The sequence below is a fragment of the Penicillium samsonianum genome (genome assembly GCF_028829775.1).
Source record: "Penicillium samsonianum strain IBT 33392 chromosome Unknown utg000004l_segment0_segment0, whole genome shotgun sequence".
Classification (NCBI taxonomy): Eukaryota; Fungi; Ascomycota; class Eurotiomycetes; order Eurotiales; family Aspergillaceae; genus Penicillium; species Penicillium samsonianum.
Genome location: NW_026643262.1, coordinates 3,906,898 through 3,930,336, shown reverse-complemented (window position 1 = coordinate 3,930,336; position 23,439 = coordinate 3,906,898). Strand labels below are relative to the sequence as shown.

Below are 23,439 nucleotides of genomic sequence, written 5' to 3'. Positions count from 1 at the left end.
GCTCCACAGCCGGAGCGATTGGAAATTTGGTTGATATATGATATACTGAGCAGCAATTATACGATGACCTGCATTGCTATAACCGTAAGGTGTAGACGACAAACCATCTTCCGTTCGAACATAGAGCAGTTTGAGAGTATTCCAACTCCGTCGATACGCACTAGGCGAAGATGACCGAGAAAACTTTCTATACTGGAAGCTCCCAGTGATCGCCTCCTAAAAAGGCCAATCTTGAACCTCCATTTTGACAGACACGTAAAAACTTGCGTTATTTGGAAGACTCGTTCCTCAATCGGTTGATCGCAAAGCAACTCTCCCTAGAGGGAAAACCCCGCAAAATTAGAACTTATAAGAACGAAAGCGTTAGGATAAAATTGAATTTTCCACACTGGTTTCATCCCACCTGGCTTTTGTGGACGAGTCCAGTCGCCATAAACCAGTGTAATTCCAACGAACAGGTTGATCAATATTAGGTAGAACAGCAGGTCAGATTTTTAGGCTCCACCGTGGTTCGAGATACTATGCTGGTCCTCATCACTCGGAGGCCTAGGTTGCCAGGGCATCCGTCCAAAGTCCCCGACTCAATGGACCCGAACCGACAACTTCCACTGTGGTTTCCGCTATAGCTATCTGGGGCATCAAAAGTTCCAATAGTCCCCGTGTAGATTAGCTCCAGACAACCGCCGTTAACTTGACTAACGGGTCAACAACGGACTAAAAGTTCTTGACGCATGCTCATCGGAGGCTCTACTACGCACCTTAAATGTTTTGATCGACGAAAAGGTTCAAATGTACTTCAGCAGTTCAACCAAGACGAAGATTTTATTTTTCGGTGCATTGACTTTACGATCTGCTCGGTAATTGAACAGTTACTATTGTTCGAATTGCTTCAAATGTTTAATACATAATTCTCGGGTCTGGTCAGGTAGGGTGGAGAGCTCGAGGGTGTGAAGACGCTATAAATATCTGAAATGGAAGGTGCTATGTATGCTAAATAAGAATGGATGAATGTAGTCGTCACTTCATGAAAAACAAGCAGGGTTGCCCGTTTCTTACTTCCGGCGGAAACGCCCCCTACCCCGCGAGGAACCTCCTCTGTTGATGCTTATTGATCGATAGTTCGCATGAGCTTGGGCATTGATCTTCCGGGCACGAGGTTTCTTTGCTTCAGCAGCCTCGGAAGGCTTATTCGGAGGCTTGCCCAGGGGCTCTTGTTCCTGTGGCTTCGCAGCAGCAGCGGACGAAACAGCTTCCTTGATTCTCTCCGAGAAAGTCTTTGGTCTGGCAACAGACTTTGGCTGTTCTCCAAATTCGGGATCATCATCCGAGTCTGGATCAAACTCGGCTTCGGTATCAAGTTCGGGCTCCGACATGGTATGAAGGGAAGCGGCCTTGTCCGCCCGTTCAATGTCACTCGGGACATCGTCCCAGCCGTCATTAGCAGAAGGTGGCTGTTGCGTTTCCGGAACTGCTGCAACATCATCCTCGTCTTCCCAGTCCTCTTTTGTTGCAGGGACTGGGTTTGATTTGGCCTTCGGCTGATGGATAACCGGCCTCATAATCACTCGTCGCGTCGTCCGCTTCTGTCCCTTCTTCTTGTACTTCCGGTTCACGTCTGGTCCTTGACTGTCCTCAACTTGGATCTTGGCAGCTTCTTCCGCCTCTGCCTCTTCCTCCATCTCGCGCATCACATCCCAGTCGTCTTCCATACGATCCTCCTCCATGTCCCGCAGTCCTTGGACCAAATGCGTTAGCCCCTTGCTGGCAAATCTTTGCGGCTTGCGCGAAACAATAGGACTGAGTCCTGGACCATCATGCTTTGCACTGGGTGGGGGATATCGACCAGAGTTGGAGCGACGGAGGAAAGATGGTGTCCCAGACTGCGCTTCTTGGGGTGATATTTCAAGCGCCGGGTTTAGCGAATTTGTCTTCTGTGCATCTGCGTTATCGTCCGCTTCCACCATGGCGGCATAACGCATTGTGGTCGGAGTTGCGAATAGATTTGCAAGATAGAACTGCTTGGTCTCAGACGCCGGGGTTCGCGCAAGCCTGGGCGTCTCCTGCTGAGGCTCTTCCTCCAGGGCCTCGGGAATTGTGGCCACGGGCCTTCTTTTGGATGGTGTTCGGAACGCGGCAGCTAGGTTATTCGTTTTTCTTGTAGTGGAAGGCGTTCCACCACTCCCACCAGATTCAGATAACATGTCGAACAGGCCCAATGTCTTTCCATCACGCTGGGGCGTAGGCCCAATTGCAGCCTTGAACGGTGACGGTGCTTGGCGATGTGTACTGGGACTAAAGAGTCTACGAAGAGTCGATGGCGAGTCATATGGATCGAGCTGTGCAGGGTGGTGCTTGGTGCGATTGTTGGATGGAGTTGCAAAGAGTCCTCTAGACGCTTTGCGGGGTGTGACTTGAAGATATGCACTATCCTGACCGGGGGGAGATGCATGTTTCCGCTTTTTAGAGTGACTTTCATTTGGCTCCTGTCGACTGTTTTCGCGCCGGCTTAGAGATGCTTCAAGAGCCTTGAGGCGACTGTATTCTTTGTATTTAGCGGCTATTGCATTGAAGAAGATTTTGAATTAGTGATTTATGCCTTTCAAATATCACGCTGCACGAGAACCTTGACCTACCGATATCCGCGTTTTGTTTGATGTCATCGCGTCCGGCCTTGCGACCCCCATTGGCTGAAGCAAAGGCTTTCTCCCATGTTTTCAATTCTGCGCGAACATTGATAGCTTGGGCGCCGACCTCAGCACTAGAAGTAAGAACGTTGTCGGCCATTGTTGCATTGTATGTGGTACGAGACAACCTGGAAGAAGAGCAGTCTGGTCGTAAATCGATCGATGCGCGTCACGCGACGCGAACTAATTAACGAACATCGGACCAAACTAGTAGGCGGTCTAATTTTGCCATAACTACTATGTTTCTTCCCCAAACAGGAAGGCGGTGTGCTTCATGCCACAAAGTGGGGTTATATTGAACTCTAAGTATGGATAATCCGCCCTTCGGGGGATATGATCAACTGAAAACATACAGAGAAGATTGGCATGGCCCCTGCAGGAAGGATGACGTGACTCAATCAAAGAGACTACTTTTTTTCTTCCTTCGAGATTCTTTATTAAGGTGAAGGTGTACTAATTGTAAGTCACGCAGTATCTAGAATTTCCAATTGGGCAGCGCGAAGTACCTCTCCCAAGGCACCCTCTGTTCGCAAATATGTGCGTTTCCCTTTGGTAAACCAAAACCCAATTGCAACAAGCAGCATCGCTCCAAAGACTGCAATCGCCCAGTTCATTGTGATAACTCGAGGATGTGGGCTCCCAGGAAAGAAGAAAAATACTGTAGTAACACAACAGTATATAAGTCCAATCCAGTTGATGGCAGGACGCAGACGTCCAAGAGAAAATGTTCCAAGCGGAATATCAGACATTCCAAAAGCCACAACTGCAAATATTGGCAGCGCATATGATATAGTCAAAGCAATTGTGGAGACACTGACTACTGCTTCCACAGCAGCCTCTGTGAAGAAGTATAGAACGCCCACTAAAGAGATGATCGCACCTTGAGCCCAGAGCGCCCGTGCTGGCACGTTCCAGTAAGTATCGACATGCGTCAGATAGGTGCTGAATGGGAGGCCACCATCACGTGCAAATCCCCACGTCAAACGAGAAGCAGTTGTCGTAATGCTGACGCCTTGGCCCAGCATGTTGAATACAAAGATAGTGAAAAGTGCGACTGTGCCTTGAGGTCCGACAGTCTGCCTCACAAGCTCCACAAAAGGTAGTCCTGAGGCGGGTTCTAAAACAGTCTCCAGGTTTTGAATACAAAAAAGGCAGACGATCATGAAAATACCGCCCGAGGTTGCACCCGATATGATCGAAAGCCAAAGAACTCGCGGGCCATTCTTCTGGGGAGATGGAAGTTCCTCGATCAGATGAATCACCGCATCAAAAGCTGTCAAACCATAAGCGGACTGCACGAGGCCTATGAACCAGGCAACGCCATCACTCCACGCTGTATCGTTGATCCATCGCCCGAAGACGAACGAAGAGGGTTGAAATGATAGGTCGTCCTTGACACCAACTGCAATGAGTATAGCGAGAGAGAAAAGAATAAACTCCCCTCCAAACCAAGCCCCAACGAGATTATTGAACCAACGAAGAATCCAGTCTTTGCGACAGGCAACGACATTCGAGAACGTCATCAGCATGGTGATAGAAAAGTAAATCACAAACTTCAACCATCCCAGACTTGTTCCGGTCCAATTTTCATCGGATATAGTCTTCATTCCAAGTATAATCTCTGTCATGAATGCATTTTGTGAGGCAGCAAGAGTCCACCACCCAAACATATTGATCCAAGCGCAGGAATAAGACACAAAACGACCCAACGACGATCTCCAGATGCGGGAGACCCAGTAGGCTTGTCCTAATGCAGTGGGCATGCTACTACACAGCTCTCCCAAAGAAAGAGCCACACAGAGATTGCAGAACGTGACAAGAAGGAGGCCGTATAGAATCGTGATAGGTCCTCCATTTGTTAAGCCGTTGGAGAGATCAACTGCAAAAGTCGCCCAGGTTCCGAGCACGCTGAATGAGAGGGCTAGCATGCTCCATGGACTGAACTTTCGCGACAGAGATTGTACATGGCCCATTGTACCAAGACCATCGTCGTCGTGGGTGGCTATGTGACCCGAACCGGACTTTTCCATGGTGGAGGATTTCTCTTCATCCATGTTGGGTGGTTTGTATCGTTGTATGAAGTTGGAAGCAGAGAAGAATGGAGAGCTACAACATATAGACATGTTGGCAAAACCCCAAAATATATATAGACCCGCATTTCTTACTTTTATTAATGTTGCCACATTTTGGCCAATCTACATTCCTAATTCTGTCTAAGGAGGCACTAGGCAGATCTGATGTCTGGAACCTTCACCTTCAAATGTTGTTATAGAAGATAGGGGCAATAAGGACGTTCATTGGAGGATAATATTGCCTAGTACCTGCGGCTCGGCTCCTTATCCGGGACAACTTTCAAACCTTCCAAGTTTACGTACGGATTACCGTGGTTATGGGGCAACCCCGCAAACTCTCTTCCCAAATTACGTTATTTGGACTCCAGACTTGCCTGTTTCGTCCAAACCTGCTAAGCCGCTAAAACAAACCTTGCTAGCGCGAGGTCGTAGACATTGCAAATCTGGCAAGTAAATTGACCAACGAAAAGAAATATCGAAATGATCGTCGCTATTGCTTGATTATGCATAGGGCAAATCTGCAACATATTTTGGACCTCGTCTGTCGACTATAAATTGCACTCGCTTTTGTTCTTCGTACTTTACTGTTCCACCATTCCTCTCCCTCTTCTATCTTATTACAATTCTTATCCTTGAAATCCAAAACTACGCACAGAAATGGCCGCCATGCCAGCTCAACATGCCCTGCCATCCTGGTGGAGGACTCAACTGCACCAACTTGACGACTATGTGTCGTCCAAATCCGTGCCAACAGAATCAGACGTTGTAATTATTGGAGCTGGAATATCGGGTGCATCAGTTGCGTATCATCTCCTGCAACAGCATAAAGGACTCAATCGACCAAGAGTGACCATACTAGAGGCGCGTCAAGCATGCTCTGGGGCAACGGGTCGAAATGGTAAGCCATCTACTCGTGGTGATTATCTACCATCACGCCTGACGCAATACAACTAGGTGGTCATTTAAAACCAGATCCATACAGCTTCATCAGTCAACTTGCCGCAGAGTATGGCCCGGAACTGGCTCAAGAAGTAGCTGAGTTCGAGCGATCTCACGTCGATGCAATTAGCAACCTTGTGAAGTTCGAAAAAATTGATTGCGACCTAGTTGTGACCGAGGCAATTGATGTCCAGTTAAATCCCAAAGAATGCAAAAAGGTCAAATCTAGCTTCGATCGTTTGCCAGGCATTGGCGTCAAATCGGCTGAACGGGTCAGCTTCTCTGATCAAAGAGAGGCGGAAGCGGTACGTTCTTCCAACCTCGAAGGCCATTGGGATAGAAGACTAATTAATTTTCTTTAGAGGTCTCGTGTCAAGGGAGCCCAGGGCTGTTTTAGCTATGAAGCGGGCCATATCTGGCCCTACAAATTGGTCCTCCACATTCTTGGCCGCTGTGTCGAACAAGGAGCAAAACTTTATACCCACACTCCAGCACAGAATATCTCATCAGACAAAGACACCTCAGGCCGATGGACTGTGGACACACCACGGGGCGCTATCAAAGCGCGACACGTTGTTTTCGCCAGCAATGCTTACACATCGGCTGTTCTTCCTATGTACTCGAACAAGATTGTTCCAGTGCGTGGAGTCTGTTGCAGAATAGTTCCAACTCGCCCAGTGAAGAGGCTTACCGAAACATACACTCTCCGATGGTCATGGAGTGAATTTGACTATCTCATCCCTCGTGAAGATGGAAGCGTGATTGTCGGTGGTGCTTGGAGCAAATACTACCGGAACACGGGAGATTGGTACAATAACGCCAACGACAATGAAATGATAGAGTCTGCCAAGGAGTATTTTGACGGTTATATGCAACGAAACTTCCACGGCTGGGAGGAAAGCGGTGCATATGTGGATCAGATTTGGACTGGAAGTATGTCTACCCGAACACCTCTATTGTGGAAATATGCTGATATGACGTTTTGCTAGTTATGGGTTACTCCACGGATTCTTTGCCTCATATTGGACATGTCCCCGGGAAAAAAGGCCAGTTTATCATTGCTGGGTTCACTGGCCATGGAATGCCGCAGGCATGGCTTTCTGGTAAGGGTATTGCAGCCATGGTCTCAGAGGGGATTCCATTCGCTGAATCTGGGATCCCAAAGATCTTTGAGACTACTCAGGCTCGCCTTGAGAAAGACAGGAATGACATACTTGAGACGGCGGGAGAAGTTGACAAGTCCAGTGCTCGACTGTAATATCGCCTGATGAAAATAACAGTCTCCGTTTTCTTATTATTTCATCTAATAAAATGGTCCGGTGTAAAATGTAGAGATATAGTCGCGATGTGTGCATCAAAACATAGTTACTTGGAAATATACTTCGTGTGACCTTGAGAATCCAGGGGAAGATAAACATGGTGCACGTGCCTTCCACGTGGGGTAATCACATGACGTAATCATGTGCCCCCCGCAGTTTCTTATCATAGTTTCGCGTCTCCGCTTCTTCGGTTATCTTGGCTAAGACCTTCCAAGGTTCCCAACATTAAGATACTCCCCTTTTTGTCTCAACTTCCTTCATATTCTACCACAATGACAACTGTACAACCATGCCCCCAAAACGTGAGCGTACAGTTCAAGGCTCATGTTGGCCGTGCAAACAACGCCGGGTGAAATGCGATCTTGGGAAGCCCTTATGCCAGAGATGTGTTTCGTCTGGGGCAAAGTGCTGTTACGACAAGCTTTTGATCAGGTGGAAAAAGACCCCACCGACAACACAAAGCCTGACCATGTACCAGTCCCCATTGATGAGCCTCAATATGCAGTTAAAAGAGAATACCTTGGCCGTTGGAGACCTCAAGGCCCTTGAATACTTTCAATTCGCTGTATGGCCTCTTTTCACCACTGCGGCTCATCCTTGCCCATCACCCATACCTCTAGCCATGGAATTTCAACCGGTACTTCTGGCTGTGTGTGAATTGGCCGAGGCGCATCGCATACTGCGGGATGAGGCTGGGAGTAGCACGGTGAGCGCGCCGTTTGATAAAAGAATGAGCTGCCTGGCTTCAGTCAGGGAGCAGCTTCGAAATAATAATTCCAATCACACATCGCTTTCGCCTCTGCTGGTTGCAGTGTTTCTGCTCTATTTTCTGGACGGCTTTATTGAATGTGGTCATCAATCTGCATCGACGGCAAGTCACCACGTGGGCGTCCAAGCAATCGTTGATCATCTCGGAGGCTTCACAGCTCTTATTAAAATGGGTCAAAAGGACATCACTATGCTATTATCAGAGTTCGCATCCACAGACCTTACAAAGGCTCTGCTGGATGACCGAGCTCCTTGCTTTCCCGCTGAAATCTGGACACAGATAGAGCACGGGACAGTTTGGTGGGACCAAGAAACATACAACGGCACAACACTGGCATCGGTGTTTAGAATAATGGCAGAAATGTCTTTGTATCGCCAGCAAATAAGGGGAGACCCGGAGACACTTTCAATGGAAGTGGTGCGTGATTTTGAGCAGTGTCTACAGCCGTCATTCCAGATTCTAAATTGGGACCATATCAAAAACCCCAATACTTACACTGTGCATGAATCGACACTTGAACCAAGGATGCAGGCCGATTCTTTCACCCGTGCTTTTCAACATAGTGCGCTCGTCTACCTCTACCGAGCAATCTGTGGCCTTCCACCGAGACATTCTTTGGTACAACAGCATGTCCAGTCATGTGTGGAGTGTATCAAAAATATCTCGCCACTTTCTAAAGCCCATAACTGTATAATATTTCCATTGTACATCATGGGCGCCCACACATTCCTGCAAGAACAGCAGACATTTGTGTTGGAGAGACTTGATTCTATATACAAGTATCTGCGCTTCAACGCCGTACTGTTGGTTCGCGCAGCGTTGGAGGATTTATGGAAGTCACCGCGGCATGATGGGGATTGGTGGGATATGTTTAGATCTCTAGGCGAACATGTGCTTGTGATCTAGTTAGCTAGAGCTGTAATTACTATGAGCGTTTGAAGCGAAATATTATGCATTAATGACATTTTCCAAGGTTGTCCGCCTGCTAGGCTGACGCAATAAACGCTCGGTTCAAACCCCGAAATCCCAATCATCCCTTCTAGTCTAGAGGCTTGCACGTGCGGGGGTGGGATTACTGACAATGGCTCTGCCTAGCTTCGATACCAGTGTTAAAATCCGGCTCTAGCAACCTCTTTGATCAACGTCGTGTTGCTTATCCTTTGACAATGAGTGTATCCTCCGAGCAGTCACCGTTCGATGACGAGTTTGATGCTCTAGTAAAAGAGCAACTGGAAAGATGGAAAGTCCCCGGCTTGAGTATCGCGATTATCCATGGTCCCAATACCTACACTAAGGTAATCTCACCGATCCGCTTAATGTATCAAATGCTCACATAGTACAGGCATATGGAAAGGCAGAACTGCAAAGCCACAGCACAGATCGACCATGCCGGGAGATGACAACCGATGCGTTATTTGCAACATGTAGCACCACCAAGGCTTTTACCAGTGCAGCGACATCCATAGCAATCCAGGACAGCAAGGCTACCGAGTCACCGATCGACTGGGACACGCCTGTGGCTTCCCTAATTCCAGAAGACTTTATCCTGGAGGACGACTACGCGACCAAGAATATTACACTTGAAGATGCTCTATCGCATCGGTCGGGTATGCCAGAGCATAACTGGACCTTGGCTCTATTCCCAAAGAAGGGCCCAACGCCGGGCTCTATAGTCCGCGCGATGCAATACATGCCCCTCGCGACACCACCGCGCACCAAATACCACTATAACAATTACATGTACGTCGCTGTGTCGCATGCGTTGGAGCAGCACACAAGTGAAACACTGGGCGCGTTCATGAAGAAACGCATCTGGGACCCTCTCGGTATGAGAGAAACGTTCTTCTCACCAGACGAAGCAAAGGCAAACCCATCAACCGCCGCAAAGCTTGTGCAAGCATACGACTGGGTTCCTACAAAGCAAGGCGGGAAGTCTATTCCCAAGCCAGAGAATAACTGGCCAGTTAACAGTGGTGCTGGTGCTATCATCAGTAACGTTCTCGACTATGCCCGTTGGGTGCGGGAGTTGATTGAAAAAGCCGGCCCGTTGAAAGGACACGACAGCTTAACAGATCCACGGACGATACATTTCCAGAATGATGACATGAACTTACCGGCTCCGTACCATTCCTATGCGCTCGGATGGGTCGTGGATTCCCACCGCGGCCAGAATTTATATAGCCACAGCGGTGGCTGGCCTGGCTACGCGAGCTGGGTGGGCTTCGTCCCGGAGAAGAAGTTTGGATTTGTGGTCATGGGCAATCGTTCTTCGGCTCGATATGCTGCGTTTAGATTGGTCACTTATCTTTTGGATAGGCGGCTTGGTCTATCGGATGATCCGAAATATGAGCAGCAGATTGCTGCTTGCATCGAAAGACAAACTGAGACATGGGAGTCGAGACTGAAGAATGAAGACATAGAGGATTCAAAGCGACGATTGTTCTCTTCTTTGCCTGATCCTCCGATTCCATGTGCCTTGCACATGTCTGGATATACTGGAACATACAGACACCCCACGGGTGCGATCCTTATAATCCAAATACGCAATGATGGGCTTATTGCTGACTTACGGGATCGAGTCATTCCGTGTGAATTGTCTCTTGTTCATGCCAGCGGGGAGTTCTTCGTGGGCAGCATCCATAGTGAAGGATTCAACTTGATGCCGCCCTTCACAGTGGAATTCTATATTGATGCTGCGGGTGTGGTGAAAAGAGTTGGACTTCTGTTGGAACCTGCTTTGAAAGAGAAGAAGCTCTGGTTTGATCGTTGTGATTCCTAGGATTTTATGTTGGTGTGCAAGAGGCACCCAGAAAAAGATCCAGATGGCTCTGATACATAATACGGATCTTTCAATTGTTGCGTCCTTCCAAATTTCCTTCGCCATGAATGCATTAAAGATCGCCATTTGAATTAAAGCCAGGTATAGCACTATTATCCCCAAATTACCAACTCGTCAACCCTTTCACCCGATCAAACCCACCCCTCAACTGTGACTCAGGATGCACAACCTTGCCCTGTAGAACAGTGTACTTAACAATGCCCTCACAATCCTCAGGCCGTACACGCGCAAGCCAAATCATCTGCTGATCCTTCTTGCGATAAATCAAAACATTCGCAGAGAACTTGTGCCCGCCGACGTGCGATACGAAGAAGATGCCCACTCCGCCAGCCCGGGAGTCATCCGCATCCCGGTCCAGTCCCAGCGGACGCAGATGTCGCTCCAACTCGCGCTTAATCAATGGTGCTGTAATACCGCAGCGCGCATCTCGGCGTCCGTGCGAGCACAGTAGTATCACGTAGTCAAGTTCACAGGGTCGAGCGCTTATCCCATTGGCGGGAGAGACGCCGCCGTTTTCATTTGGCTGGTCGATGGGGTGGTCGATATATCGGTTGATCAGATCTGGAACGTCTGGTTGTGTGACGGAGTCGACGTAAGTGAATGATGGTAGAATTAGTACTGTGGTGGCTTGGTTGGTACTCTCGTCTGTGATTGGTTGTTCTGGAGGAGTGAGATTTGATGCTGAGACCATAATGCGCTAGATCTGGTATTAGTGGAGGTAGGCTAAATTTGAGTTCTGAAGCTTACACCATGATCTGATTTTGCCTCATCGAATGCTTCCATCAGACTTCCTGTCACGTTTTCGACATGTTTTTCCTTCCAGTCGGATTGCCCCGTTGCCACGAGAACATGGGCGTGAAATTCTTTGATTTGGCCATAAAGAGGTCTTGAGGTCTCGACTTTGACTTTTGACGGAAACTTCACTGTGCAGTCGGCGCAGTCCTTTAAACATTCGGGGCCGTCCTGTTTGGGATCCACTTTGGGAAAGAGGTAGTCGTTGGTGCCTGTGCGGCCCAAGGAAAGCAAGGAACGCAGCATGGTCGAAGGTGTGATTAAGTTGTGAAGGCGAAGCTGAAAGTTGAAAGTTGAGTCCAGGAGGCGTTTTTGAATCTGAAGGTTGCCTGGAGATCTGGAGATAGATATAGAGCCCAGTATCTCCGAGATATGCTCCGAGCCGGGTCGAAAAGCCCGAACCCCGAGCTAACAGGGGTATCGCCAGACTCGAATCCCTGATGTTTAGTGGAGATGATTCCTTTGAGACCCATTTTATCTTAGGCTAGTTTTTTTTAAGTCTAACGCTGCGGACTTACAGCCACTTAACATCCATGTATTCGATCTACACATGTATAACTACCACGTGGAACTAACCTTGGATGGTCGCAGCTTGCTTACTTTAGACTACTAGTATACCTGGCAATTCGTTGATCTCCATGAGGTATATAGCCTAACCTTATCAGACCACATCACTCAACCTCAACTTTAGCGACGTCTTTGAAAAAATATCACATACTGAACTGTCTCTGATATTGCGAACAAATTGCATGAACACCACCACATTTGCTTCTTGTGCATCGGATCGGAAATCACGTCTAAAGCAGAGTGAAATAGAAGGACATCAACTATAGGAGTAGGCAGCACTAGTGTAACGGACTTTGAAACCCGATCAAACATGGGCGTCGGGTGTTTTCAGGCAAGGCTTGTATATTCCCATTTTTGAGTAACAATCAGATGGAACAAACTACTGTGCACGGAATGCTACATGGTTACTCGTACGAACATAGCGAGCAAACTAAGGGAATCAGGTTCCTCGAACGGGTACAGCATATAGGGGCAGTGTTGATATGGACCTTGGCGGTGATTATGGCTATTCTCGTGATTGGGAACCAGACCAACGTCGGGATTATCGCATGTCGTTGTTGCCCGGAGATTGCTAAGGGATGCAGTTACCCATTCTCAATGCTTGAATAATTTCCGGTAGGTCTTGGAAGATTTTCAAATCTGAGGTGTAAAAGACAAGAATATATACCCATGTCGGTAGACTGAAACCAAGTAAGCGCATGAACCCCTTAGCGGGGGCATCTAGTGTGCTCCACGGAACCATCGGGACTGGGATTTTGTGGGACTGGGAAAATAGACGCGAAAGATAATATGCTGGATGTTCTGAAGAAAACAAGAAAAGAAGAGAAATTTCCATATTCTTTCTTCATCCGAGAAGTGCATGAAGAAAAATAAAAAAAAAAAAGCCACGCGACGTCGGTCAGACTTTCCGCATTGGGCGGTTAGAGCGGGACCACGTAAGCCGGAGCTGGAGCCTATTCCCTGAACTTCCCAACATCTCGGACGTAAGATCTTTCCTAAAGTATAACCCGAGCTTGTCTTCAACACCGAGTGTATGGATGTTCAAGGGAATGCCCAGCCCGATCGCGTGCGCAAGCGTCGCCGCCGCACAATGGCGTGCACGCAGTGTCGCACGCGCAAGTTGCGATGCGATCGTGAGTATCCCACTTGCAGTCGCTGTTTAAAGAGCAGAACTCCGAGCAAATGCACATATGAAGATGGCTTTTTATGGCAGCAACCCACCACCGTCACGACTACTGCATTCGCCTCCGACCGAGGGTCTGCGGTATCTATGCCCAGAGATACCCCGGTCGACACACCTCCGGATTCGGGGATACCGACGGTGTCAACTCGGTCGGAACCTTTCCCTGCTAGTGAACCACCCCCAAGGCTATGGCTGGCGGTCCAATGCATCATGATTATCATGGTCTTACGGGGCATGCTCTTGCACCGCCCTACAGAAGTCGACCACACGACAGAGAGCGAAAAGACTGCTTTTTGGAAACTGTTCTTGGTGCTCCTAAGGCTGCTGTCAATCAGGAACCTTACGTGAACACGGGTGTTTTACAGCGTCCTAAGCGCCCGGCGCCGGGAGCGGAGCAAGATATGCAAGCACCGTTGCAGGTCGACGATGCGCACATTGACGAAGAAGAGGACCCGTTGTCAACTACGGACCAGCTCGACCTCGCTCCTCGCATGATGATGAGGGGCCGTGAAACTAAAACGCGGTTTAGCGGATCGGGCATCTTTGCCAGTCTAGTAGCACAGGTCTGCCCCCGCTCTTTAGATACCGGTTGCCAACAATCGCAACCACAATACGCAGGCTGACATATTCGTAGTTTCCGGACATAAGATCATTTGCAGAGGAGATCAGGCTATCTACCCCAATTTTCGCGCAACTTCAGCCGGACCTGAGGAGGGTGAAGCGCGGGCTATTCAAGGTCATGGTGCTCAATCGGCCCTTCCCCGACCCTACTACGGCTTCGCTAATTAACATGCTGCCCTCGCGCGGTGTGGTTGATGAGCTCGTTGGGTTATATATCACTTATATTGAGTCCACTCACCGCATTCTTCATGTTCCATCATTCTTACGTGAGCTTGACCAATTCTGGGCCATGTTAGACAGCCCAGCCTCAATATCTGCTGCCTTTACAGTTCAGGTACTGTTGGTCCTTGCCTGCGCATGGAACCTTGCGGATTTTGCTAGTCTGCAGTCAAAAAGTGTGGGCGAACTCAAGTGCCAGTCTGCAGTGGAGTGGACGCTGCACGCCGGAAAATGGATTGAGAATCTCCACACCAAGCGCCCGGAGATCACATCAATGCGACTCTCTATTCTGTTGATTTTGGCGCACAACTCTCACGGAATGAAACGCAGCCAGGCTTGGCTCACAACAAGTACATTGGTCAAGCAAGCAATGATGGCAGGATACCATCGTGACCCAAGCCGGTACACACGAATATCTGTATTCAACAAAGAGATGCGACGGCGATTATGGACAACCATTATGGAACTGGACCTGCAAATTGCTCTTGACCGGGGAATGCCACCGTCAGTACAAAGTTTCGACTATGACGCGGCTCCAGGGCTGAACATTTACGACGACGAGATCCACGAGAACAGCACTGAAGTTCCCGAAAGCCGGCCACTCAGTGAAGTTACGGACTCATCGTTCCAGTCTATCCTAAGTCGCTCGCTACCTCTCCGTCTTCAGGCATGTTCTCTCATGCACTCCCCACGGATCAGCTGCCGATATGAGGATATTCAGCGCCTGGACGGTGAGCTCAACCGACATCTTTCTCGGATTCCTGCATGGGTGACAGCAGACGCCAACGACATCGTCACACAACACAAGGTAATACTGTGGAAAGGGTTGATTGAGACCAAACTTTGCCAGTCTCTACTGTCTGTCCACACCCCTTTCGCTATTGAAGCACGACGGGAATCACTATTTGCTCCCTCCGCCCGTTCTCGCATAGATGCCGCAACTAGAATACTGTCAACCCAGCGCCGGTTACACGACATCTCGCGAACGCTATCGCTATGTATGCTTGGTGAATGGACTATCCAAGCCTACATTTCCATCTGTCAATTGCTACACACCACCGAATTTGACACCTGTAAGTTTTTCCTACGATTCAGTACTTGACCATGAAAACCCAAACTGATACTTCGCAGCTGCCCCCTCCTATCCCATCTCATCGACCTTCATTCTCCACAATATACCCGGTATCCCCGAATCGCTCCTATCACTCGTAGAAACAGCCCTTATTGCCTTGGAAGAGCGCTCCCTTTTGATGACCAAGGGAGCAAAAGACTATTATTTCCTCTCGACGATCGTCGCACTAGTCAAATCCCGACTCTGGCCCACACAGGCAACTATGTACAAGCAGCAGGTTGTTGAGCGGGTCCTGTCATTTGCACAGATTCTCTTCTCTCGGCACATGAACTGCGACCACCTCGGCGACAAAGGGTTGGGCAATTTTAAGAATAACCAGCTGGCTGCATTTATGGCGGCTCCAACAATGGTGCCCGTGATGCAGCCCGAATTTGATCCTAACGGGATGCACCCGCCGCCTCAACCTGGCGCGATAGTGAGTTGCATGTTCCTTGGTTTTCATCTTCTTTCGTGCTAACCATGAGTTCCTAGCCGACTGGCGAGTTCGATCCTTTCTTGGAGATTTTCGATTGGGAGGATCTGACAAGTATGACGTTTCCCTGTTGAGCAGAGCGGTTGGAGCAGGTTTTGAGTTTATATACGGACATTGTACGATATACGCCTCATCTTTCTGCATTTTCTACGCTCCTACCGTTGTACATAGTTGAACTTGCTCACTTAATACCCATAGTAAATAATCTAGTTATCGCAATGCGGTCATTCACATGTCGTTGCGTAATCAGGAATGTTGTGACTCGGTCGGGTCCACCATGAGATCATGATCGGAGATGTCAGGATTGACGGGATGCAAGGGGGCGCGGGTCGGACAAAAGAAAAAGAACAATGTCACGCTTAGCCTCGCAAGTGCCGAGCCTGATATAAAACTATTTTTCTCTAGCTTTGACAGTTGTGCATTGCTTTTTCAAAGAGCCTTTCTTTATAGGCACAGAGCCTTATTGGTTATTGATCGTCATGCTAGTCCTGGAGCTATTGTGGGGACGATATTCAGTAATCAAGTGGCTTTGCAGATCAAGGTCCAAGGCCTACAACATAGTTAGTTATGCTGTACGAAGTATATGTACAATATTTGTAGCTCATATCGCAGTGCCTTTAGAAGAGCAATTAGAAACACGGGATATATAAGTAATAAAAGTAACCATGGAACCTTCCAAGGTTGGATTAAAATAAACATGCGGCCAGGCAACAACTTACTTTAACAAAAGCCAATCAGAGTTGACTCTGTGAAGTAAGAATTGTGGGTCTGGTACCTGACGGTACCTTAGTACAAAGCAAAAAATAGCCATGGAGACAGGTACCCTCAGGTACCATTCGAAATATAGCCGCCTAAAATCCCCCTAAAACACTTGGCTTTGGAACTAACATCGATAAGCCTCGAAGGCTGTGCTTCTTTTCTTTTCTTTTTTTTCTCCTTGCTACTTGCATATTTATACCAGGTGTTTCTCTCTCGCTTACGTCAATTCTCCTCTATCTCCGCTTTCACTCCACCTACTCTCTTCCCCTATTCACAGCATTGACCACTCTAACATCCATCGATTAAAGAGAGGAGAAGAGCCATGTGTATCACGATCTGATAACATCCAACCCCCCGGCCAACCAAGCCGATCCCCTCATATAGTCCCTACATCCGCAACGCGGATATAATCTAATGTACATAACCACCGCGACGATGCATCACCTACCACTCCTCCTATCAACAATCATCGCGATCGCAGCCCCACTGGCGGGGGCCGTCCCCGCCCAAGCCGCGGGACACAACGCGAAACAAGTATACCAAACAACAGACAAGTTCCCACTCGCAAACTTGGGAAACATCGCAGCGCACGACCCAAATATCATCCTCCACGACGAGCACTACTACCTCTTCAAAGGCGGCATCAACATCCCAATCTTCAAATCAGCCAACATATCCGGGCCCTGGGAAAATCTGGGCACAGTTCTAGCCGGCGACAGCATAATCCAGAAAGGCAACCGGTCGCGGCCCTGGGCGCCAACAACAATCGAAAAAGACGGCACGTTCTACTGCTACTACACACTGAGCGCAAAAGGGTCCCGAAACAGCGCGATTGGCGTCGCGACGACAACATCCCTCGACCGCGGTCCCTGGACCGACCATGGTGTCGTCATTAACACGCACACGGGTGCTGGGTCCGAGGTGTGGCCGTACACGATCACGAATGCCATCGATGCATCTGTGATCGTCGACCAGAACTCCGGTCAGGCGTATCTCAATTACGGAAGCTACTGGCATGATATATGGCAGGTGCCGCTGGCGGATGATTTGCTTTCTGTTAAAAATGCCAACGGGCCGGATGCGGTGCAGTTGACGTTTATGCCGAGTGCGAAGTCTAAGCCTGAGGAGGGCTCGTGGATGAGTTTTAGGAAGGGGTTCTATTATGTTTGGTTTAGTCATGGGAACTGTTGTGACTTCCAGAGTGGATTCCCTGCGAGTGGGAAGGAGTATAGTATTCGTGTTGGGAGGTCGAAGAGTGTCCGTGGGCCTTTTGAGGACAAGAAGGGGACATCGTTGGTTGATGGTGGTGGTACGGTGGTTTATGGCTCTAATCATGGGGTTGTGTATGCACCTGGTGGCCTGGGTGTCTTGGCTGGGAATAATGATTCCGTGCCGGATATTCTTTACTATCATTACTTGAATACGTCAATTGGGTTTACACATGGGGTGAGTGTTTGCTTTTGTCTTTGTTTTGGGGTTGGGATTCGAACTGACTGTTCTTGCAGGAAGCCCAGCTCGGCTGGAACCATCTGGACTATGAGGACGGGTGGCCGGTGCCTGTTGGAGGCCAAAATAGCACAACCAATGCCGCCTTCGTTCATGGACCTCCTGGCTGGGGTTATCTAGGAATTGTTTTCGGTAAGAGGATAATTCCCATGTTTACATGTGCTATATGCTGATACCTGGCTTTAGTTTTACTGCTGTGCATATGGCTATAGCAGTGGCCCTACCCCGTTTCTCGCATCAATACCCCCATGTTCCTTTATTCGTGCTTTTCAGCGATTCTACCCATATACCATGGCGGTGGCGTTTGATTGGATTCCCAGCATTACATCTATCATCTAGCGAGCATTTCATTCTGTTCATCATCATCAAGTCATTTGCATATCAATCCATGGCGCTAAACCGAACAATTTATGCACTCCCCCGCGCTACATGTCCTTGAAACCACAAATTTATTCCCATCCACCATCCACACTTAGAATCTGTCCAGTCGTATACGACGAAGCGTCACTGAGCAAGAAAACAACCGTCTGAGCAACCTCCTCGCTCGTCCCGATGCGCGGGATACTAACCGGCGGAGTACTAATCCCGCCCTGGATTTCCTTCGCCATCTCAAGCAAAGGCGTCTGAATAGAACCACTAACACAACCAAATTAGTCAAATCACCAACAAAAAACAACCTAACACAAATACCCACGGCGCAACAGCATTAACCCTAATCTCGGGTCCAACCTCCTTCGAAACCGACTTCGTCAACCCGGAAACAGCATGCTTCGTAGTCGAATAAGCAGCATGCAACGCAAACCCCTTAATCCCCTGAATACTCGACGCATTAACAATACTGCCCTTTCCCCCGGGTGCAGTCGCAGTAATCGCCCTCAGCTGCGCGCGCAGACAGTACATCAACCCGGTGACATTGACGCGCATCAACATATCCCACTCTGCATCGTCCTGGTCAACGAATTTGCCAGTGCCATGTTGCTTGCCGATCGTGCCGGCCATGTTGGCCGCGCCGTCCAGTCGGCCGAAGTGCGAGACCGTGCTGGCGATCCAGTCTTGAACCGCGCTCACGTTGCTGATGTCCAATGCGGTTGTTGTGATTGTCGAGGCTGTTGAGGAACCGAATTCGGTTTCGATTGTCTGTCGCGCTGTGGAGAGGACTTTTTCGCTTAGGTCTGCGAGGGAGAGGAGAGCTCCTTGGGAGTGTAGTTGGCGTGCAACGGCTAGGCCGATTCCGCCCAGGCCGGTTACGGCGTATACTTTGCCTTTGACGGAGTCCATTTTTGGTATGGGTTTGTTGGTTAGCTGTTCGGTCTGTTGGATAGTGAGGGTTTTATGAATTGGGAGAGTATTTATTGTTTGTAGGACACGTGGGATGCGACGGTTACCTTGAACAATGGCGGGGATATAACGTGGGGTCGGAGATGCTCCGTGGCCAATCTGTAAACATGGTCGGGTATATTCGAGTTGTATTTTTTAGATAATAGGCTAAATGGTGTGTTTGAAGGCATTGTTGAATACCCATCTACCCCCCGGGCCCCATTTGCGCATAATTGACATGACATACTTCTCCACGCTCCGTTGGTATATTGCGAATTATCTGCCGAAACGCCTCTGGGCCGACATACCGAGGTGGAAGACTCATATCTTATAAACGCGAACGAGTTTGGCCAGAGTATGGATAAAGCATGTTAGAAGCAATCCAAAGCTCGCTTGCCAGATCGATTTGCAATTTAATGAATGATTGTATCATGGTATGCTCCTTTTCTCTGTATGGAATACTATTATTTCTCACTCACCACTTGTGGAACATTCAAAATTTAATCAGGTCGAATCAAATTCCCCCGCTTCATGTAGGCTCGCTGCTATATGCAGGTCGGCTCACCGCATACTGTGTGGCGGATGATTCTGTGAAGTGCCTTGCATTATGACCTCGGGAGGATGAAAGCGCTTATTAATTTGACACGCCAACCTTGGAATGCGGCAGTTGCTTATAATTGCCAAGTCATTTGGGGGCGTGCTTGGCAAGAAATCCATATCTCCAAGGGAACATCCTAAAGTAGTAATTGGTACAGAGAAATATGCCACGGGTCCGGGTAGTTCATATAAACTACATCTGGCGACAAGCGTGCATCAAACGAAGCTCTCGGATCCGGGCAAGGCCGATGGATTGAATTATGACTTCGCCTAAGCCATTAAATGAATATTGAATATATTTCCGATAGTTTTCTTCCGTATAGTATCAGCTTTCCAGCAATATGTATAGCAATTATATTCACATATTATCAAACCAACTCCATAAATCACAAATGGGTATCTCAAAATGCAACAAAATCAACATCCCTCCAAATCCCATCAAATAAACATCCCCGACAAAAGCAATCCCCCAACCATCAAAGACACCCAGCCCATCGCCGGACGCCTCACTGCCCCAGAATTCTTCTCCGTTTTTGTTCCGTGTACAACCATCTGAGCATTCAAGCAGTACATGACTTTCTTCGTCTCAGCAGAAGAAGTCGAATCACAGATAGCCGTACAAGGATCCGGATCCTCATAAATCCACACCCCATTCGAACAGCAAGACTGCAAAACAGCCTTCATATCTCTGTGTGGGCTTTTTGTCTGGTACAGCGGGACCTGATTATAATATTCGATATTGGAGGGCATGGTGGCGGGCACGGCATCGCGCGAGTTGTAGCACTCGGCTGGTTGTGTGAATTGTGTGCCGTTGGCATTGCTCGGAATGGGAGGTGTCATGGTGATTTTGTGTTTTCCGGGTGGTCCGGTCCGGGTTATTTCGCGACGCGACGCGGAACAGGATTTTAGCTGTTATTTAGGGCGGAGATGTGCAGTCGATCGTGGTTCGTGGAGAGAGAGAAATGTGGTTCGACAACGGAGAGGGTAGGGATAGTCGGGATTTTAGAGGGAAAGGACAGTCAGGGATTTAAGGACATATGAAAATCGCAATGTCCCCCCCTAAGCCTTCTTTTTAACTCCTGAACACGGGGGAAAAAAGTGCCAAGCCCGTACATTGGGGATATTGGCCTGAGAAGTGGAGTCGCGGCCTGAGTCTTTAGCTACAGCGATGGACTCATTCGTTCGTTGATCCTTTTTAGCCCCCCCCCATTAACTACCTAGCGCATTTAATCTAGGTAAATGCTAACGTGAGATAAAAAAGGGAAAGTGGGGACTGATATTTCGGGTTCTCCTTGCTTGACTATTTATTTTGTGATCTATGCATGTCTTTCTATCTACGGACTAGTACTCTGAACTCCTTAACTCCCTCGAGAGCAATAACCCTTACGGTCAGATTTACAACCGAGCGGTTTGATTGGCTCGCCGCCACATTTTCTTTCTACGCTCATGCCCTTCGTCGAAATCAGACAGCCATTTCTGCTCGAACCGAGGTAGGCGCCGTCCCGTGCCACGAGGTTCCCCCGCAAGTTGGCGGAGGCTCTCGAAGTAGGGCTCGAATTCGGGGTTGAGGACTGTGAACCCGGGGCCATCGCTTTTCTGGGCAATACGGTCGGTTTCCCACTTTTCCTGCTCGGCGATGGAGGGCAGGTTTACTTTGCCGGCTAGAACGCGTGCGGCAGCGACGGCCTGCCATTCGAACACTTTGAAGGTCAACCCAGCACCAACCTGAGCGTATTTTGTTAGCTTTCGATCGAGAAAAGAAAATTCGGCTTGATAGACTTACAGCGCCTACAAAAACCAGGGATGGATCATGTCTATAAAAGACATGTTGGTAGAGATCCGGCACACGATTGTTTCGTGTGGCAACCTGAGGCAAGAAAGGCAAAGTCCAGCTGAAGCCAGTTCCAAAAATCAGATGGTCGACACCGGTTTCAGAGGTACCGTCTTCGAAATGCACGGTCCGTTCGCCTTGATCACTACTCGTAATGTGTGAGATGGGCGGGCGCCGCTGGATCTTAGGATGCTGGAAAGCGAGATCTCCGAAATAGGCGTTGTAACGACCACGGACGACAGCAATGACTGGTGTCTGGGCACTATCAACCAGGCTCACTGCCGTATCAGCGGCAGAAACAGACGCTCCGACGGTGATGACTTTCTGCGATGTGTAAGCGGGTGGTGGAATGACACAGTGGAAACTTCATTTACCTTTCCCTGATATTTCTCAGGCCCCCGGTAATGCTTTGTATGTTGAACACTACCGGGACACCTCGCAGCAAATTCCTTCAAACCGGGAATTGCAGGAATAAAAGGCACTGCGTAATGGCCCGAAGCGACCACAACTGCATCATACTCCTCAGACCACCAGTAATCCGACTTGGCACCATTCAGAACTTCCGTCCTGCGGAATGTAAGCACCCATTTCTGGCTGCTGGGATCTTTGATCGCGCGTTCAACAGTAGTGTTGTACTGAACAAGATCCTGATACCCGTTCCGGTTAAACAGGTCCTCGATATACTTCCGGATGACTGAATGGTGCCTGAAAGGCGTGTCTGCGCCATGACGCTCGATCGACCATTGGGATCGAACTGTAGGAATCTCCTCTTGGGAGAACGACATGGCTCCCGCGTTTACATTAGTTTCCAGCGTCGGGTACACGGGCGAGTCCATGAACCGGTCCTGGGAGACTACAGGTGTCCGGCACGGGAGGTGCTCAGGGATTTTGAGAGGCGCATCTGCTGTTCGCGCAGAGAGACCGTCAAAGTCGAACTGCTGTGGCGGCTCGTCGTCTCTTGATACCCTGTTGTTTGTTAGAGTTAGAAATTGAAGATATTAGAGTAACATACCAGCATCCGCCGGCTTTCTCTTGTCTCTCAAATACGCGGATGACATCGAATGCTTTCTCTTGTGCTAGTGCATCGACTGCAATGGCGCCAGCTGGGCCGGCCCCGATAATGGCTATACTCTTGATCGGCGGCATGTTTGATAATATGATGTTTGGTGAGAGTTTGGGTATATAGCCGCTCTTTAACGTCCAAAGATGTATCGGCCGAGCACTCAAAATTGGGAATATCTGGGGTGCAAAACGTTTGACTCTATCACGCCATCCGACTCTGTTTTAGCGCAAATTTGGCATTGGCGTCCAATGAGGGCTCCAGATATAATATATGAGATAGCCAAGGGCGGACTCACGGTATGTAAATAAGAACAGCTTTCCTTTCAATACCCTAATGCCGAATTGAACGTGCCGAAACCCTCAACACTGAAAGTTTCTATCTTCCTCCCATCGGCCAGGCATCTCGTCCGTTGATCTGATTGGCTGTCGGCATTGAAGTTTTACGGTCACGTGCGTAGAATCAGGGGAGTTTTTCAGGAACTGCATTTTGATTGGTTGAAAGTGTATGCCTTGGTATTCGGGCCATCAACTGGCTCAACCAGGTGTTTTTCTATAGTTGGACACTTGAACCAGTGATAATTCGCACACCTTCGAAGGAATTGGTAAAAATATATATTGTCGATCATAGGCCGAGGAAGGTGAACGCTGCCACTACGTATTTATCAACAGCAGTTCTCCATCGTAGGATGGAGGACAGGGAAAACGACTAGATGTCTGTCGGATCAGTGTGCAGACCGAAAGTAACCGAGTTCAGAGCCT

At 48.8% G+C, this 23,439-nt stretch overlaps 10 protein-coding genes across 10 annotated transcripts; 4 read left to right on the top strand and 6 right to left on the bottom strand.

Moving 5' to 3' along the window:
* Positions 1-1,052: 1,052 nt before the first annotated feature.
* On the bottom strand, positions 1,053-2,784 carry sld2 (the record flags this gene model as incomplete). The annotated part of the gene is made up of 2 exons (XM_057281137.1): positions 1,053-2,557; positions 2,634-2,784. 2 exons carry the CDS (start codon positions 2,782-2,784, stop codon positions 1,053-1,055), a joined length of 1,656 nt encoding a protein of 551 aa, XP_057135397.1.
* Positions 2,785-3,148: 364 nt separating this feature from the next.
* N7471_008417 (uncharacterized protein) lies at positions 3,149-4,738 on the bottom strand (the record flags this gene model as incomplete). The annotated part of the gene is made up of 1 exon (XM_057281136.1): positions 3,149-4,738. One exon carries the CDS (start codon positions 4,736-4,738, stop codon positions 3,149-3,151), a length of 1,590 nt encoding a protein of 529 aa, XP_057135396.1.
* Positions 4,739-5,413: 675 nt separating this feature from the next.
* Positions 5,414-6,953, top strand: N7471_008416 (NAD(P)/FAD-dependent oxidoreductase; the record flags this gene model as incomplete). Its single annotated transcript, XM_057281135.1, has 4 exons — positions 5,414-5,654; positions 5,711-6,000; positions 6,058-6,628; positions 6,685-6,953. 4 exons carry the CDS (start codon positions 5,414-5,416, stop codon positions 6,951-6,953), a joined length of 1,371 nt encoding a protein of 456 aa, XP_057135395.1.
* Positions 6,954-8,949: 1,996 nt separating this feature from the next.
* N7471_008415 (Peptidase S12 Pab87-related C-terminal) lies at positions 8,950-10,562 on the top strand (the record flags this gene model as incomplete). Its single annotated transcript, XM_057281134.1, has 2 exons — positions 8,950-9,078; positions 9,126-10,562. 2 exons carry the CDS (start codon positions 8,950-8,952, stop codon positions 10,560-10,562), a joined length of 1,566 nt encoding a protein of 521 aa, XP_057135394.1.
* A 163-nt stretch (positions 10,563-10,725) lies between these two features.
* On the bottom strand, positions 10,726-11,660 carry N7471_008414 (sucrase/ferredoxin-like domain-containing protein; the record flags this gene model as incomplete). Its single annotated transcript, XM_057281133.1, has 2 exons — positions 10,726-11,319; positions 11,370-11,660. 2 exons carry the CDS (start codon positions 11,658-11,660, stop codon positions 10,726-10,728), a joined length of 885 nt encoding a protein of 294 aa, XP_057135393.1.
* A 1,354-nt stretch (positions 11,661-13,014) lies between these two features.
* N7471_008413 (putative C6 transcription factor) lies at positions 13,015-15,682 on the top strand (the record flags this gene model as incomplete). The annotated part of the gene is given in 5 exon segments (XM_057281132.1): positions 13,015-13,473; positions 13,485-13,727; positions 13,799-15,077; positions 15,136-15,551; positions 15,608-15,682. The coding sequence occupies 5 exon segments, from the start codon at positions 13,015-13,017 to the stop codon at positions 15,680-15,682; spliced, it is 2,472 nt and encodes an 823-aa protein (XP_057135392.1).
* Positions 15,683-16,781: 1,099 nt separating this feature from the next.
* N7471_008412 (uncharacterized protein) lies at positions 16,782-18,085 on the top strand (the record flags this gene model as incomplete). Its single annotated transcript, XM_057281131.1, has 3 exons — positions 16,782-17,813; positions 17,873-18,005; positions 18,060-18,085. The coding sequence occupies 3 exons, from the start codon at positions 16,782-16,784 to the stop codon at positions 18,083-18,085; spliced, it is 1,191 nt and encodes a 396-aa protein (XP_057135391.1).
* Positions 18,086-18,322: 237 nt separating this feature from the next.
* N7471_008411 (SDR family NAD(P)-dependent oxidoreductase) lies at positions 18,323-19,151 on the bottom strand (the record flags this gene model as incomplete). Its single annotated transcript, XM_057281130.1, has 2 exons — positions 18,323-18,509; positions 18,568-19,151. The coding sequence occupies 2 exons, from the start codon at positions 19,149-19,151 to the stop codon at positions 18,323-18,325; spliced, it is 771 nt and encodes a 256-aa protein (XP_057135390.1).
* A 1,074-nt stretch (positions 19,152-20,225) lies between these two features.
* On the bottom strand, positions 20,226-20,627 carry N7471_008410 (uncharacterized protein; the record flags this gene model as incomplete). The annotated part of the gene is made up of 1 exon (XM_057281129.1): positions 20,226-20,627. The coding sequence occupies one exon, from the start codon at positions 20,625-20,627 to the stop codon at positions 20,226-20,228; it is 402 nt and encodes a 133-aa protein (XP_057135389.1).
* A 433-nt stretch (positions 20,628-21,060) lies between these two features.
* On the bottom strand, positions 21,061-23,034 carry N7471_008409 (uncharacterized protein). Its single transcript, XM_057281128.1, has 4 exons — positions 22,631-23,034; positions 21,993-22,584; positions 21,571-21,942; positions 21,061-21,512 (listed from the first exon to the last, which is right to left on the bottom strand). The coding sequence occupies exons 1-4, from the start codon at positions 22,762-22,764 to the stop codon at positions 21,183-21,185; spliced, it is 1,428 nt and encodes a 475-aa protein (XP_057135388.1). The 5' UTR covers positions 22,765-23,034; the 3' UTR covers positions 21,061-21,182.
* Positions 23,035-23,439: the final 405 nt, after the last annotated feature.